This window comes from Oncorhynchus kisutch, linkage group LG15, assembly GCF_002021735.2.
Source record: "Oncorhynchus kisutch isolate 150728-3 linkage group LG15, Okis_V2, whole genome shotgun sequence".
NCBI lineage: Eukaryota > Metazoa > Chordata > Actinopteri > Salmoniformes > Salmonidae > Oncorhynchus > Oncorhynchus kisutch.
This window is the reverse complement of record NC_034188.2, coordinates 43835074-43852859: the sequence shown is the minus strand read 5'-3', so window position 1 is coordinate 43852859 and position 17786 is coordinate 43835074. Positions and strand designations below refer to the sequence as shown.

The following is a 17786-nucleotide window of genomic DNA, read 5'->3' as shown; positions in this document are numbered from 1 at the left end:
AAAAACTGCAAACATTTATCTCAACCTAATGGCAAAATATCTGGAATTGGAGGAAATTTGCTGTAAAACTGAAGAAGAAAAAATAATCTGTCCCATGACAAAATGTGCTAAATCTCATCTGCCCCATGGCATAATGAATTGCGGCAAACTTGCTTTATAACTTAAAATAGTTCTCTATGCCCCATGTTAAAATGTGTAGAATTGCAGAAAATGTACTCAAACTTTCTTCTACACTGTCAATATGGGGGGGGGGGCTAGGGCTAGCTCTGGGTGGGTATGGTTGTGGGTACTCAGACCCATGGGCCAGTATGGCCACTCATGATGAGTTCAGATTTTTTGTAACCCCAGTCCCTGCAAAGTTGCCCATCCCTGGTCTAGGCATTAGCGTTAAGGGCCAACATAAGTCTTCAGATCTCAGGCTACATAAACTACTTCCACTACTCAACGCGTAGTGCATACATTGACTGACTTGTTGTTCCCAGGAGGAGAGTGCCAGTCACGAGTGCAACCAGCGCCTGGTGGTGCTCTACGGCGTGGGAAAGCAGCGAGACGAAGCAAGGCACGCCATCAAGAAAATCACCAAAGACATCTTGAAGGTGCTCAACCGCAAAAGCACAGCAGAGACCGGTAAGACCCTTACTGGTGGTTTACATGCTTTACGATTGATGGTAACTGCTTGTATTATCTTATCTATGGGGCTTCTGTTTTCCCTCGTGCAAAATGGTATGTTTGATGTATTTCTCTCTGCAGTTGCTTTTAGCATGTTTCACATAGAGGGATAAGAAAGACTATGCTCGTTCTGGAAACTCGAGACTCTGACATGACTGCGCACCAGTCGTGATGTTCAACCATAGATTTATGGAGCTCAGCAGATGTGCTCCCTGTATATCACACTGCATATAATGTTTGTGCAGATTGCAGCGAGCCGTTATCTTTTTAACATAGTTTTTTTATGGATGCTGTCCCTTTTTTTTAATGCTGACTCAGCTCTCGGGCTACCTCACAAATAGCGTACTATTCCTACATAGAGCTCGCAACCTTCATTCAATTTTAATTTTCATCCTGTCCGATTTCTATGCTAATAGCTGTCAGTTGCTGCCACCCATGTTATTTCTCAGAGCATGTGACCTTAACAAGGGTTATTTGAAAAGGGATAATTACTCAGGCTGAAGTGCTTTAGCTTATTTTATTCAAGTAATTTCTTCTCTTTTCCTTTTAATAGTTTAATAAACTTCTATTTTCCTTTTAATATTTGAATTGTGCTATTTGAGCACAATTTATTTTATAATGTGAATTTTAAAAGCGCGTGGGGTGCCATTTGGGGCATAAACATGTCATCAGACGAGCTCTAACCTTTGAGAATGGCCCTATATATAATAGTCGATTTTCTTTTCTCTCTCAGGAGGAGATGAAGGACAGAAGAGGAAGAGGAGTAAGCCCGAGGCCTTCCCCACAGCAGAGGACATCTTCTCCAAATTTCAGCACCTCTCCCACTTTGACCAGCACCAGGTCACCTCTCAGGTGAGCGACGCTCCTCCCATAGCAGTCCAGTCTCACCTTTTTTAATGGTGCTTCAAAACTTGCTAGTGGAATCCTATGAAGTTATTCAGTAAAAATAGATACTGATGATATGCAATTAAATTAAATGATTCCTATAAAACCACATCTTTCACTACAAACTGATATTTTCAATTACTTTTATTTTGATACTAGAGTTTGCAATGTTATGGATATTCACAGTTATGTATTTACAGTAGGCCTGTTTCCCTTCTCTTCTCTATGACTAGGTGTCCAGGAATGTTCTTGAACAGATCACCAGCTTTGCCTTAGGGATGTCCTATCACCTGCCCCTGGTCCAACACATCCAGTTCATATTTGACCTCATGGAGTACTCCCTTAACATTAGTGGCCTCATCGACTTTGCCATTCAGGTACAGCTTTATCTCTAATGTCAATGCATTTAATCGTACCATTTAATTACACTTTTCGTAGTGATATTTATATTTTCTATTTTATTCCCTGAATGGTTTTAATATTTGTATAATTAACCTTCTCTTTCTTCCCCTCTCCCGTGCCTGTGTGTGTGTACCTGTGTCTCTAGCTGCTGAACGAGCTGAGCCTGGTGGAGGCAGAGCTGCTGCTCAAGTCGTCCAGCCTGGTGGGCAGCTACACCACGGGCTTGTGTCTGTGCATCGTGGCCGTGCTGCGGAGGTACCACTCCTGCCTCATCCTCAATCCCGAGCAGACGGCGCAGGTCTTTGACGGGTAAGTCACACAAGCTTAACTATTCACCTTTTATAGCCTGCGTGCTAATGCCATCCAACCCTTAGTCATTCACATCAATAGCCTGGGGCGCTATCCAACCGCTAGGCATTCAGCTCTATTATATAGTCTGGTCACCAGTCTGAATCGACTTTAGCCATTGTATGGGCAAGGCAGTGGCATAGCGTTTTTGAATGCAGAAACAGTCAGGTACTTAGGCCATTCACTGACAATAAACCCGTCTCTGTTTTATTCAGACCTAGGTCATCAAAAAGTATAGCTAAAGCAAATATTTGGAGTCAAATGGACTATTGCAATGGTCACCTTGTATCCTGCAAACTCAATTCAACCTGTCTTCCATATCTCATTTAGTACAGGAAGCGTTATGTCCTTTGTTTTTTTGCATTAACGTGTTGAATTATTTTTATTAACCAGGTTGCGCATCGTGGTGAAGTCAGGGGTGAACCCTGCAGACTGCTCCTCAGCTGAGCGCTGCATCCTGGCCTACCTGTATGACCTCTATACCTCCTGCAGTCACCTCAAGAGCAAGTTTGGAGAGATCTTCAGGTTAAACATGAACATGGACCATCAACTGTTTAATGCAGTTTTATTGTATTCTACCATTTCCATGACATTGTTTTAGTGGGCTAAGTCAAGTAAACATTGTGTTGAAACCAAAATATTTGGCCCCACATGGTAGCCGTCTAATGATTCTAAAAACAATCCGTGTCCTTCCTCTCCCTCAGAGCCATGTATTTAGAGAGTAGAATTTTGAATATTTGTAACATTTTTTAGACATTCAGTTACATTGCATTGTTTAATATCCCCCATGTAATGTTAATTGGGAGCTAACATTGCTGCCATAGAATGTTGTAGTGCCATGTAAATGAATCCTAATGCAGAAACATCAATGTCCAGGCTCTCTAAATATGTCTCTCCCTCCCTGGTCCAGTGAGTTCTGCTCCAAGGTAAAGAACTCCATCTACTGTAACATCGACCCGTCAGACTCCAATATGCTGTGGGACCCTGTGTTCATGATGGAGGCCATCGCCAACCCGTCGGCCCACAACTTCAACCACAGCATGGTGGGTAAGATCCTCAACGACAGCCCCGCCAATCGCTACAGTTTTGTCTGCAATGTCCTCATGGATGTGTGCGTGGACCACCGGGACCCCGAGAGGCAAGCACTGTTTTTCTATAAAACCGTTATCAATAATTGATTGCGGATATGTCCAGATGCATTAAAACAATTCAGGAGTCTTGACTGTCAACTAACCAGTTATGAGTATCTTATATGAATTATATAGTAAGATGTTATGAGTTTAATACCCATCTCTGTGTGTCTATTTATACAGAGTGAATGACATTGGGATCCTGTGTGCGGAGCTGACTGCGTACTGTCGCTCTCTGAGTGCTGAGTGGCTGGGCGTCCTCAAGGCCCTCTGCTGCTCCTCCAACAATGGCAACTGTGGCTTCAATGACCTGCTGTGCAACGTGGACGTGAGTGTGTTCACACGCACTCGGCACACCTACACGCGCACACTGCGCAATAGCCCTGCAGCTCTTTCTCTACACCAATTAATATGCATTCAGATTCAGAGAGTTTAATAGTCACGTGTACAGGGTTGCAGATGTAATTACAAGGTACAGTGAAATTCTTGAGCTCCGATGCAGGACAATAAAATAATATATATATACAGTGCCTTGCGAAAGTATTCCGCCCCCTTGAACTTTGCGACCTTTTGCCACATTTCAGGCTTCAAACATAAAGATATAAAACTGTATTTTTTTGTGAAGAATCAACAACAAGTGGGACACAATCATGAAGTGGAACGACATTTATTGGATATTTCAAACTTTTTTAACAAATCAAAAACTGAAAAATTGGGCGTGCAAAATTATTCAGCCCCTTTACTTTCAGTGCAGCAAACTCTCTCCAGAAGTTCAGTGAGGATCTCTGAATGTTGACCTAAATGACTAATGATGATAAATACAATCCACCTGTGTGTAATCAAGTCTCCGTATAAATGCACCTGCACTGTGATAGTCTCAGAGGTCCGTTAAAAGCGCAGAGAGCATCATGAAGAACAAGGAACACACCAGGCAGGTCCGAGATACTGTTGTGAAGAAGTTTAAAGCCGGATTTGGATACAAAAAGATTTCCCAAGCTTTAAACATCCCAAGGAGCACTGTGCAAGCGATAATATTGAAATGGAAGGAGTATCAGACCACTGCAAATCTACCAAGACCTGGCCGTCCCTCTAAACTTTCAGCTCATACAAGGAGAAGACTGATCAGAGATGCAGCCAAGAGGCCCATGATCACTCTGGATGAACTGCAGAGATCTACAGCTGAGGTGGGAGACTCTGTCCATAGGACAGCAATCAGTCGTATATTGCACAAATCTGGCCTTTATGGAAGAGTGGCAAGAAGAAAGCCATTTCTTAAAGATATCCATAAAAAGTGTTGTTTAAAGTTTGCCACAAGCCACCTGGGAGACACACCAAACATGTGGAAGAAGGTGCTCTGGTCAGATGAAACCAAAATTGAACTTTTTGGCAACAATGCAAAACGTTATGTTTGGTGTAAAAGCAACACAGCTCATCACCCTGAACACACCATCCCCACTGTCAAACATGGTGGTGGCAGCATCATTGGGGCCATGGATCGGTCAGGGCAGTAGGGGAATTGGAGAGGGTCGACTGTCGGATGGGGGGGGGTGGGGGTGATGTGATGTGGTCGTTGACTCTCAAAGCACTTCATGATGATGGAATGCGTGTTGGGTCGGTAGTCTTTCAGTTCCTTTCCCTTTCTTGGGAATGGGGATGATATTGGACATTTGAAGCGGCCTGAGCTAGAGAGATTAAAAATGTCCGAACACACAACAGCCAGCTGGTATGCACATGCTCTGAGGACATGGCTAGGGATGCCGTTTGGAACGACAGCCTTACGATGGTTAACACGTTTGAATGAATTAAGTTGGTCTTTGAGAGACCGTAAGTGGGTAAATCTATAAATATTGGGGCCAATGTGTGACATTGGCCCCAAAACATTCCCCGTTTACTTTGAGGAACAAATATGCAAATTGGCCCATATCTGTGAGCTACCCTATGACCATACTATTCTAAAAGTATTCAGACCCCTTGACTTTTTCCAAATTGTATGTTACGGCCTTATTCTAAAAATGGATTAAATAGTTTTTTTCCCCCTCATCAATCTACACACAATACCCCATAATGACAAAGCAAAAAAAGTTATTTTGAAATGTTTAAAAAAAAGATTTTAAAAAGATTTTTAAAAAGATCACATTTACATAAGAATTCAGATCCTTTACACAGTACTTTTTTTGAAGGGCCTTTGGCAGCAATTACACCCATGAGCCTTCTTGTGTATGACGCTACAAGCTTGGCACAGCTGTATTTAGGGAGTTTCTACCATTTTTCTCTGCAGATCCTCTCATGCTCTGTCAGGTTGGATGGGAGCATCGCTTCACAGCAATTTTCAGGACTCTCCAGAGATGTTCGATCGGGTTCAAGTCCAGACTCTGGCTGGGCCACTCAAGGACATTCAGAGACTTGTCCCGAAGCCACCACCATGCATAGTGCCACGTTTCCTCCAGATGTGACTCTTGGCATTCAGGGCAAAGAGTTCAATCTTGGTTTCATCACACCAGAGAATCTTGTTTCTCATGGTCTGAGTCTACTATAAAGGCCTGATTGGTGGAGTGCTGCAGAGATGGTTGTCCATCTGGAAGGTTCTCCTATCTCCACAGAGGAACTCTGAAGCCCTGTCAGAGTGACCAAAGCCTTTCTCACATAATTGCTCAGTGTGGCTGAATGGCCAGCTCTAGGAAGAGTCTTTGCGGTTCCAAACTTCTTCCATTTAAGAATGATGGGAGGCCACTGAATTCTGTAGAAATGTTTTGGTACCCTTCCCCAGATCTGTGCTTCAACACAATCCTGTCTCGGAGCTCTACAGGCAACTCCTTTGTCCGCATGGCTTGGTTTTTGCTTTGGCATGCACTGTCAACTGTGTGCCCTTATATAAACAGGTGTGTGCCTTTCCAAATCATGTCCAATCAATTGAATTGACCCCAGGTGGACTCCAATCAAGTTGTAGAAACATCTCAAGGATGATCAATAGAAACAGGATGCACCTGAGTGCAATTTTGAGGCTCATAGCAGGGTGTGTGTATATATGTGTATAAAAATATATATATATGTGCAAACGTTTCTAAACCTGTTTTTGCTCTGTCATTATGGGGTATTGTGTATTGATTGATGAGAAGCATTTTTAATGTCATCTATTTTAGAATGAGACTTTAATGTAACAAAATGTGGAAAAGGTCAAGGGGTCTGAATACTTCCCAAATGCACTGTACATCCTTTTTAAGCAGGGTTCATATAGTCATTGGCAAGTCAAATGCAAGGACTTTCTTGTAATTGTGTAATTTATATACTTGTTCATATAGGGCCCAAAAAAGTTTCCTCAAGTGCAGTTGCAAATACCATCCAGCGCTATGATGAAATTGGCTCTCATGAGTACTGCCTCAGGGATGGAAGACCCATACTTACCTCTGCTGCAGAGATTGCAGCCCAAATAAATGCTTCAGAGTTAAAGCAACAAACACATCTCAAGATCAACTGTTCAGAGGAGCCTGCGTGAATCAGGCCTTCATGGTTGAATTCCTACAAAGAAACCACGACTAAAGGACACCAATAAGAAGAAGAGACTTGCTTGGGCCAAGAGACATAAGCAATGGACATTAGACCGGTGGAAATGTGTCTGGTATGGAGTCCAAATATGAGATTTTTGGTTCCAACAGTGTGTGAACGGATGATCTCTGCATGTATATTTCCCACCGTAAAGCATTGGAGGAGGAATTGTTATGGTGTGGGGTGCTTTGCTGGTGACAATGTCTGCGATTTATTTAGAATAAGGCACACTTAACCAGCATGGCTACCACAGCATTCTGCAGCAATACACCATCCCACCTGGTTTGAGCATAGTGGGCCTATCCATTTTTTTTTCTCAACAGGACAATGACCCAACACACCTCCAGGCTGTGTAAGGGCCATTTGACCAAGAAGGAGAGTGATTGAGTACTGCATCAGATGACCTGGCCTCCACAATCCCGACCTCAACCAAATTGAGATGGTTTGGGATGAGTCGGACCAAAGAGTCAAGAAAAAGCAGCCAACCAAGTGCTTAGCATATGTGGGAACTCCTTCAAGACTGTTGGAAAAGCGTTCCAGGTGAAGCTGGTTGAGAGAATGCCAAGAGTGTGCAAGGTTGTCATCAAGGCAAAGGGTGGCTATTTGAAGAATCTGAAATATATTTTGATTTGCTTAACACTTCTTTGCTTTCTACATAATTCCATATGTGTTATTTTATAGTTTTAATGTCTTCACTATTATTCTACAATATAGTAAAAAAATTAAAACCCTTGAATGAGTAGGCGTTCTGAAACTTTTGACCGGTAGTGTATTTATTTTATAATTATATCCAGAATAATTAATAGGAATGGTGTTGCATCATAGTCTATCATATATAAATGAGCACAGTAGGCTGTCCAATCCGAGCCATTAAAACATGAACCCATGACCTTGATGCTTTCTCTGTTAAATCTAACGAGGCCCTGCTGTAATGCAAGCCCTCAACATCAATTCGATAGGGATATTAGATCCAGGCACAACTGTCTTCACCAGCGTGAGGAATGAGATTTTTTTTTATTCTGGACATTCCTCGCAAACACCTTTTATCCAGCACTTGGGCTGTTGCGACACATGCGCTATCACAACAGCTGTTCATCATTTGACTGTCAATTATAAAAATTCCTTCCTAACTAATCAGACACCAAATGCGCATCCAACAAGTATTATGCATAATTATTGAAGAACCACGTTAATGACAGTATTGATTTAGGTTTTAAGTATCAAGGTGACTCTTTCAGTTAGAAGCATTAGATTTTGCATTCGCATACTGTACATAATGTTGTATTTGTGTGCCCATAAGGCAGGGTTTCCCCAAACACTGTACTCGGGACCCTGGATTTACGTTTAGATTTTTGCACAACACAGCTGATTCAAATAATCAACTAATCATCAAGCTTTGACCTTGGAGGACCGAGTTTGGGAAATGCTGACATAAGGAGATGACAAATGTTACGTAGTTACACTGAATTTCTTAGATCTCTATACAAAAATTTGACTGAAAGCTAGATCCAGGATTCTTAACTAATTAGTGCTTAAAACATGATATTACAGCTACTTAACACTGCCATAAATACAAGAACAGAAAAGTAATGTATTATGTGACACGATTTTAAACAAATCTGTCAAGACACCAACCATGAGAAAGGGTTAAACATGAGTTGATTTACCTATGAATTTTATTGCATTCGGAAAGTATTCAGACCCCTTTTTTAATATATATTTTTTTACATGTTTCATTACAGCCTTATTCTAAAATGGATTAAATAAAATCCTCAATCTATACACAGTACCCCATAATGACAAAGCAAAAACATTTGTTTGCAAATTTGGAAAAAATATTTATTTTATATTTAGACCATTTGCTATGAAACATCTGAAATTGAGCTTGGGTGCATCCTGTTTCCATTGATCTTTCAATTGATTGGTCATATCTATATAAGGTCCCACAGTTGACACTGCATGTCAGAGCAAAAACCAAGCCATGAGGTTAAAGGAATTGTCCATACAGCTCCGAGACAGGATTGTTTCGAGGCACAGATCTGGGAAAGGTACCAAAACATTTCTGCAGCATTGAAAATCCCCAAGAACACAGTGGCCTCCATCATTCTTAAATGGAAGAAGTTTGGAACCACCAAGACTCTTCCAAGAGCTGGCCGCCCGGCAAAACTGAGCAATCCAGCAAGATGGACCTTGGTCAGGGAGTTGACTAAGATCTGATGGTCACTCTGACAGAGCTCCAGAGTTCCTCTGTGGAGATGGGAGGACCTTCCAGAAGGACAACCATCTCTGCAGCACTCCACCAATCAGGCCTTTATGGTAGAGTGGCCAGACGAAAGCCACTCCTCAGGAAAAGGCACATGACAGCCCGAATGGCATTTGCCAAAAGGCATCTAAAGGACTCTGACCATGAGAAACAAGATTCTCTGGTCTGATGAAACCAACGAACTCTTTGGCCAGAAGGCAAACCGAATGTCTGGAGGAAACATGGCACCATCCCACCGGTGAAACATGGTATCGGCAGCATCATGCTGTGGGAATGTTTTTCAGCGGCAGGGACTGGGAGACTAGTCAGGATCGAGGGGAAATATGAGCGGAGCAAAGTACAGAGATCCTTGAGGAAAACTATCGAACATCTCAGGAGAGACCTGAAAATAGCTGTGCAGCTATGCTCCCCATCCAACCAGACAGAGGATGAAAGGATCTGCAGAGAAAAATGGGAGAATCTCCCCAAATACAAGTGTGCCAAGCTTGTAGCGTCATACCCAAGAGAACTTGAGGCTGTACTCGCTGCCAAAGGTCCTTCAACAAAGTCTGAATACTGATATAAATGTGAGATTTCAGGTTTTCATTTTTTTTATGCATTTGTAAACATTCCTAAAAAACTGTTTTTGCTTTGTTATTAAGGGGTATTGTGTGTAGATTGAGGGGAAAAAAACAATTATCAATTTTAAAATAAGGCTGTAATTTAACAAAATGTGGGAAAAGTCAAGGGGTCTGAATACTTTCCGATAGCTGCGTTGTAGCTATATCTTAATGTAATTACATGAAAACTTTTGGCAGATTATTAGCAATGACTTATCACCAGCTGTAATATATTTTCCAGCATAGGACATTCTCACTAGTACCCTAGTTTATAAAAAGACCCATGTAACCCTCGTTGTCCTCTGGGGCTCTCCTTGGCTGCTTAGTCATTGTGGTGCTCAAACCGTGAGAAAAAGGTGTTTAACTTGTCCGGTAGGGCAGCATTGGTGTCCGCGACATGGCTGGCTTTGTTTTTGTAATCCGTGATTGTTAGGAGCCCCTCGTGTCCGACCCGCTGAATGCTCCTCCGGCTCTGAGAGGCACGATTAGAGTGGAACACACACAGTAACATTCCAGCATCTCTTTCTCTCGACACCAATACGTGTTGAGTAATTAGCAGTCCACTTCAAATTTGAACATTTCCTTCTCTGTTTCCTTCTCTCTGTTCTCTCAGGTCAGCGATCTCTCCTTCCATGACTCCCTGGCCACCTTCGTAGCCATCCTCATTGCCCGTCAGTGTCTTCTCCTGGAGGACCTGGTCCGCTGCGTAGCCATCCCTTCCCTCCTCAACGCTGGTAAGAGCCCGTCTTTCACCCCCAGACCCAATGCCAGGGTCCTGTTCCTGAGGCACCAAACAAAAGAAATCCGTGAAATAGGGATGGACTGACTACCTGTACTCGGTCTAATAAGGAACGTTCATTTTCGTTTTCCGTTGCTAAATGCTTTGAAGCGTTTTCGTTGCATGCCCTAAGGAACACCACCCAGGCCTTATTCTTAGATCCCAGTCTCTTCTATTTAATCTAGCCTGAACTCTCTGCCATCTCGGTATAAATGAGTTTACAGTACACAGACACCCTGTCTGCCTGCCTGCCTCTCTATGCTTTGAAGATACTCCCATCTCCATAATGCATTACTTTTGTCTTTTCTGTCTGAGCAGGAGGTAAACGCCACAGTGTGTTTGATCCCACTCTGCACAGTGTGTGTGTCTGTCTGTGGTGGCCAATCAAGGCTGCCTCTCACTCAGAGGACAAGGCCTCATTCAGCTTGTTTTCAAAGTCCCCTGTGAAGTTGTCAAAACATGGTACAAACATTATTGGGCACAGACAACAGCACAAAGGGCAAGAAGGTAGAGACAACAATACATCACACAAAGCAGCCACAACTGTCAGTAAGAGTGTCCATGATTGACATAAAACTGTCGAGTTTGAGTGTTTGTTGCAGCTTGTTCCAGTCACTAGCTGCAGCGAACTGAAAAGAGGAGCGACCCAGGGATGTGTGTGCATGTGACTGGCAGAACAGTTGTTGTATGTTGAGGATGAGGGCTGCAGTAGATATATCAGATAGGGGAGAATTAGGCCTAAGAGGGTTTTATAAATAAGCACCAACCAGTGGGTCTTGCGACAGGTATACAGAGATGACCAGTTTACAGAGGAGTATAGAGTGCAGTGATGTGTCCTATAAGGAGCATTGGTGGCAATTCTGATGGCCAAATGGTAAAGAACATCTAGCCGTTCGAGAGAGCACCCTTACCTGCCAATCTGTAAATTGTCTCCGTAATCTAGCATGGGTAGGATGGTCATCTGAATCAGGGTTAGTTTGGCAGCTGGGGTGAAAGAGGAGGAACGATTACGATAGAGGAAACCAAGCCTAGATTTAATTTTAGCCTGCAGCTTTGATATGTGCTGAGAGAAGGACAGTGCACCGTCTAGCCATACTCCCAAGTACTTGTATGAGGTTATTACCTCAAACTCTAAACCCTCAGAGGTAGTAATAACACCTGTGGGAGGAGGGGCATTCTTCTTACCAAACCACATGACCTTTGTTTTGGAGATGTTCAGAACAAGTTTAAGGGTAGAGAAAGCTTGTTAGACACTAAGAAAGCTTTGTTGTAGTGCATTTAACACAAATTTGGTGGAGGGGCCAGCTGAGTATAGGACTGTCTAGGTCGATTTGTTTTCGTGTCTGGGTCTGATTGTTCTTGGGTCCATTCAGGGTCCGGGTCCCCATCCGGGTCCAACTTTTTGGTCTCCCCCCCTAAAACTGGGGACCACAAAGGACCCTGGAACACCACACCAACCAAAAAACTATTGTTTTTAAATATTCTAAAACAAACATGCTGCCCTGGTTAAAGCTGCCCCAGCCAATCTCGTCCTCCACAGACCTCAGCAACCAGTGTGCACAGGAAGCTACCTTTTTAAGCATGACACTTTTTTCAAAAGGAGGACAACAGGGACTGATGACAGGAGCAACAGGACAACAGTAAATGAACAGTGTCAGATCACGTGAGTGACACGCATATGTCACAACACTCGCGGACAACGCGCATTAGAACGCGTGTCCACCAGCATCTGCATAAACCACTACGTCGTCCAGATAAACAGCACACCCGACGAGACCGGAGACAACCCTATTGATAAGGCACTGAAAAGTGGCAGGTGTGTTACGCAGGCCAAAACTCATAACCGAATAAGAGTACAGACGGAAGGGTGTAATAAAGTCAGAGATTGTGTGTCCTATGCATAATTGGCACCTGCCAATATCCCTTTATTAACAAGTAAAACTTGCTCACTAACTTCGCTGCTCCAACCTGATCAATGCAGTCCTCCATCCGGGGAAATGAATCTGACTTTGTGACACTGTTTACCTTACGGTGGTCCGTACAAAATCTTTGTCCCATCTGGTTTACTGACCAAGATACAGGGAAAAGCCCAGCTTGAGAAAGGCTCTGCAATATCATTATCCAGCATGTACCTGATATCAACATCCAGACAACTACGTTTCTCTGACGAAATTTGGTAGAACCCCTGACGGATGGGGTCAGCATCCCCAACGTCAATATCAGTATCCCCAACGTCAATATTCCCCGAATCAGACTCGAATCAAATTTGATTTGTGACATACACATGGTTAGCAGATGTTAATGCAAGTGTAGCGAAATGCTTGTGCTTCTAGTTCCGACCATGCAGTAATATCTAACAAGTAATCTAACCTAACAATTTCACAACAACTAACTTATATACACACAAGTGTAAAGCAATGAATATGTACATAAAAATATATGAATGAGCAATGGCCGACCGGCATAGGCAAGATGCAGTAGATGGTAGAGAGAACAGTATATACATATGAGATGAGTAATGTAGGGTATGTAAACATTATATAAAGTGGCATTGTTTAAAGTGGCTAGTGATACATTTATAAAAAATCAATATTAAAGTGGCTAGAGATTGAGTCTGTATGCTGACAGCAGCCACTCAATGTTAGTGATGGCTGTTTATAGATAGAAGCTGTTTTTCAGTCTCTCGGTCCCCGCTTTGATGCACCTGTACTTACCTCGCCTTCTGGATGATAGCGGGGTGAACAGGCAGTGGCTCAGTGGTTGTTGTCCTTGATGATCTTTTTGGCCTTCCTGTGACATCGGGTGGTGTAGTTGTCCTGGAGGGCAGGTAGTTTGCACCTGGTGATGCGTTGTGCAGACCTCACTACCCTCTGGAGAGCCTTATGGTTGTGGGCGGAGCAGTTGCCGTACCAGGCGGTGATACAGCCCGACAGGATACTCTCGATTGTGCATCTGTAAAAGTCTGAGTGTTTTTGGTGACAAGCCGAATTTCTTCAGCCTCCTGAGGTTGAATAGGCGCTGCTGCGCCTTCTTCACCACACTGTCTGTGTGGGTGGACCATTTCAGTTTGTCTGTGATGTGTACGCCAAGGAACTGCTTCCTCTGCTGTTTCCTGAAGTCCATGATCATCTCCTTTGTTTTGTTGACATTGAGTATGAGGTTATTTTCCTGACACCACACTACGAGGGCCCTCACCTCCTCCCTGTAGGCCGTCTCGTCGTTGTTGGTAATCAAGCCTACCACTGTAGTGTCGTCTGCAAACTTGATGATTGAGTTGGAGGCGTGCATGGCCACGCAGTCATGGGTGAACAGGGAGTACAGGAGAGGGCTGAGAACGCACCCTTGTGGGGCCCCAGTGTTGAGGATCAGCGGGCGGAGATGTTGTTTCCCACCCTCACCACCTGGGGGGCGGCCCGTCAGGAAGTCCAGGACCCAGTTGCACAGGGCGGTCTCGAGCTTATTGACGAGTTTGGAGGGTACTATGGTGTTAAATGCTGAGATGTAGTTGATGAACAGAATTCTTACACACTATTGACGAGTTTGGAGGGTACTATGGTGTTAAATGCTGAGATGTAGTTGATGAACAGAATTCTTACACACTGCCCTAAACCAGATGGTTTAGGGCAGTGTGCAGTGTGATTGCGATTGCGTCGTCTGTGGACCTATTGGGGTGGTAAGCAAATTGGAGTGGGTCTAGGGTGTCAGGTAGGGTGGAGGTGATATGGTCCTTGACTCGTCTCTCAAAGCACTTCATGATGACCGAATTGAGTGCTACGGGGCCATAGTCATTTAGCTCAGTTACCTTCACTTTCTTGGGAACAGGAACAATGGTAAATGAGCTAAATGATTATCGCCCCGTAGCACTCACTTCCGTCATCATGAAGTGCTCTGAGAGACTAGTCAAGGACCATATCACCTCCACTCAGCAGAGAAGGGTAACATAGACTCTATCACAAACAACTCAAAGGCACCGGTGTCCCTCAGGATCTTCACTGGCACTGGGTCGTTACTTCCTAACAGACACACAAAACCCTCTCATGAAAGATAAATAATCTGGGTCAATTGGGTCTTCCACATGCACCTGGGCATGAGACTGACTGAACGGATGTGGGACAGGCGACGCCAACGCCGTAGGCTTAGGTTTAACGTTAGCGCAAGTACTGAATTTACACTTAGCCCTGAGAACAGGACATTTTTCCAATGACCTGAACACTGACAGTGACATTCTTGACTGCAGTCAGCTTTACCATGGGAACCAGGCTCAACCCTAGATGAATGAAGCTCTGCCCGTGAACCAGAGTGTCTCGGTGGGCGAGACCCAAATCTCTCGGGACGCCCCCACTCACACCAAATACGGGACTCCTCAATGCTACTTTTGCGTGTCAAAACTTACTCGTCCGACTAAACCGCAGCTTCAGAGACTATCTTCACTGTGTGTGCGTTAATGTACGTGGCTGTTCGATCCGGGATTGTGTCCTTAAATTGCTCTAGCATAATCAGATCACACAACCTCTGGAAACTCTTAACCACAGAGGCGGAATGCGATTAAACTGTGAAGATAACTCTTGTGCAGATGCAACATGAGTCTTTATCAGCCCTTTTTAAAGTTCTAAATTGTTGGTGGTAAACCTCAGTAAGCAATTCGTAAATCTGTAAAACAGCCATTATAACCTTAGCATAGCTGACACTGTCAGCTACACAAAGAGCTGAATATGCTTCCTGCGCTTTACCAGTTAACACACTATAAACATTAAAGTGTGATCAGAATCAGGCTAACTCTTAGCGTCAGCAACTCACTCAAACAATGAAAATAACATCCGGGTCCTTTTCATAAAATGTTGGCAACAGACGTAAGTATCCAACAATATAAAATGTGTCCGGGGCACGGCCGAGAGAGGAGCGACCCCTAGGTAAATCAGGGTCACCTTCCCTAAGCAAACCCTCCCCCGACAGCTTTCCATCCCTAAAGAAGTCTAGCTGTGCTGGTTGCAGCTTGATTTTAGCACGTTCCTATTCCTGTTTAAATTCCAATTCCTTATCATGCGTACCACGATCATGCTCTGGCTGTAACAGAAGCAGTTCTTTCTGCTGTTCGAAAGAACGACTACTAGGGCTAACAGAGTGAAATGGGGAGGCGCTGGGGAGGTGGCGAGTACTCTGCAGAGGCTGCCCCAGTGGTAACTACGCGTATACAACTCTACATTAGATTGGCCTTCAATATTAACCTTACAATTTTTGGGGGGTTTATCACTAATTTCAAACTGGTAGTGCTTAGCTATCTTCAACAGCTGTTTAGTACATACACTAGCCGCTCAAAAGTTTGGTGTCACTTAGAAATGTCCTTGTTTTTGAAAGAAAAGCAATTTTTTTGGTCCATTTTTAAAATAACATAAAATTGATCAGAAATACAGTGTAGACATTGTTAATGTTGTAAATGACTATTGAACCTGGAAACGGCAGATTTTTATTAAAAAAATTCAATATCTACATAGGAGTACAGAGGCCCATCATCAGCAACCATCACTCCTGTGTTCCAATGGCACGTTGTGTTTGCTAATCCAAGTTTATACATTTAAAAGGCTAATTGATCATTAGCAATTATGTTAGCACAACTGAAAACTGGCCTTTTTTTAGACTAGTTGAGTATCTGGGGCATCAGCATTTTTTGGGTTCTATTACAGGCTCAAAATGGCCAGAAAAAAATAACTTTCTTCTGAAACTCGTCAGTCTATTCTTGTTCTGAGAAATGAAGGCTATTCGATGCGAGAAATTGCCAAGAAACTGAAGATCTCGTACAACGCTGTGTACTACTCCCGTCACAGAACAGCGAAAACTGGCCCTAACCAGAATAGAAAGAGGAGTGGGAGGCCCCGGTGCACAACTGAGCAAGAGGACAATACATTAGTGTCTAGTTTGAGAAACAGACGCCTCACATACATTGAAGAGACTCCACGCAGACAGTTTTTTTGTGTGTAGGTGTATTTATCCCCGGGACACACCCGAGCCCAGGTGTCCTATTTCACAGACAACCCTCCCAGCTCCGCCCACTGACATCATATTAAGGAAAACAAGAGCAGAGAGAAAGAATTTGGCAGATAGTACGAGGGTTGTCACACTTTGCTAAAGCAGCTTCATTCCCCTTCAAATTCGTTGTTGTGGTTGTGTGTGGCTGTCTGTGTGACCCTTTAACCTACCTCTCTCTGTGTGTGTCTCCTCCCAGCCTGCAGTGAGCAGGACTCTGAGCCCGGAGCCCGTCTGACCTGCAGGATTCTGCTGCACCTTTTCAAGACCCCGCAGCGCAACCCCTGCCCCCAGGATGGAGCCAAGTCAGGTACTCACAAAACAAACTAATTCCAAGTGTAATCCCACATCTTATATTATTTTAATTGAGTGATGCCATTAATTAATATGTTTTTAATTTAATGAAATTGTTAATGATTTTATATTTTGCAGATAAATCTTCTGTTGGGATCCGGTCGTCGTGTGATCGCCACCTTCTGGCTGCCTCGCAGAACAGCATAGTGGTCGGAGCTGTCTTTGCAGTCCTAAAGGCTGTCTTTATGCTGGGTAATACACTCAGTATTATGCTATTATTTTGTCCTTAAAGTTGCGTATGAGTCCAATTTGACAATTGAATGTGAATAGGTTGATTTATTTATAGTTATTAAAGTGGAACTGACAGCGTTTTAGCAACATGAATTCGTATTAAAACAATTTTTATACATACCCAGGAAGAATATGACTTTCACTTTCTCACAAGCGTGCACATAGATATCTATAAAATTTTCATTTTCATAAATTCATAGAATGTTTGGGAATGATGTAAAGTAAGGCATTTGTTAAAATTCTATAGCTATATAGAGTGGAAAAACGTCCATGCATTTGGACAATTAATAGACACTGCAGTAAATAAAACTGTCTTGTCCAGGACTGGAGTCTACTCAGACCAGTGCGCCATAGCCAATCAGAGCTACAGTTGGCCTATATGCAAATAAGCCATTTCCCACACGGTCCTGCCATCATTCACTTTGACCTGTACTATGTGTTTACAGGCAGTAACAACAGCGCGACTTTAGATCATTAGAACGCATTCACCAAAAGCCACAAAATACACCTGAATGGATTTCTGGAAATATGTAAACACCACGGGAGTCCTCTTACATTTGCAA

General features: G+C 43.3%; 1 protein-coding gene across 2 annotated transcripts in view; it reads left to right on the top strand.

Moving 5' to 3' along the window:
* The window catches only part of LOC109905333 (mediator of RNA polymerase II transcription subunit 12), a 93823-nt gene that overhangs the window by 15858 nt on the left and 60179 nt on the right, over nt 1–17786 (top strand). For both annotated transcript variants that reach the window (XM_020502639.2, XM_031790313.1), the window contains exons 16-25: nt 483–627; nt 1403–1521; nt 1788–1931; nt 2102–2265; nt 2698–2829; nt 3215–3442; nt 3618–3762; nt 10453–10573; nt 16838–16948; nt 17071–17184. In XM_020502639.2, coding sequence (XP_020358228.1) covers nt 483–627; nt 1403–1521; nt 1788–1931; nt 2102–2265; nt 2698–2829; nt 3215–3442; nt 3618–3762; nt 10453–10573; nt 16838–16948; nt 17071–17184 — 1423 coding nt within the window. The remainder of the gene's footprint in view (nt 1–482; nt 628–1402; nt 1522–1787; nt 1932–2101; nt 2266–2697; nt 2830–3214; nt 3443–3617; nt 3763–10452; nt 10574–16837; nt 16949–17070; nt 17185–17786) is intronic.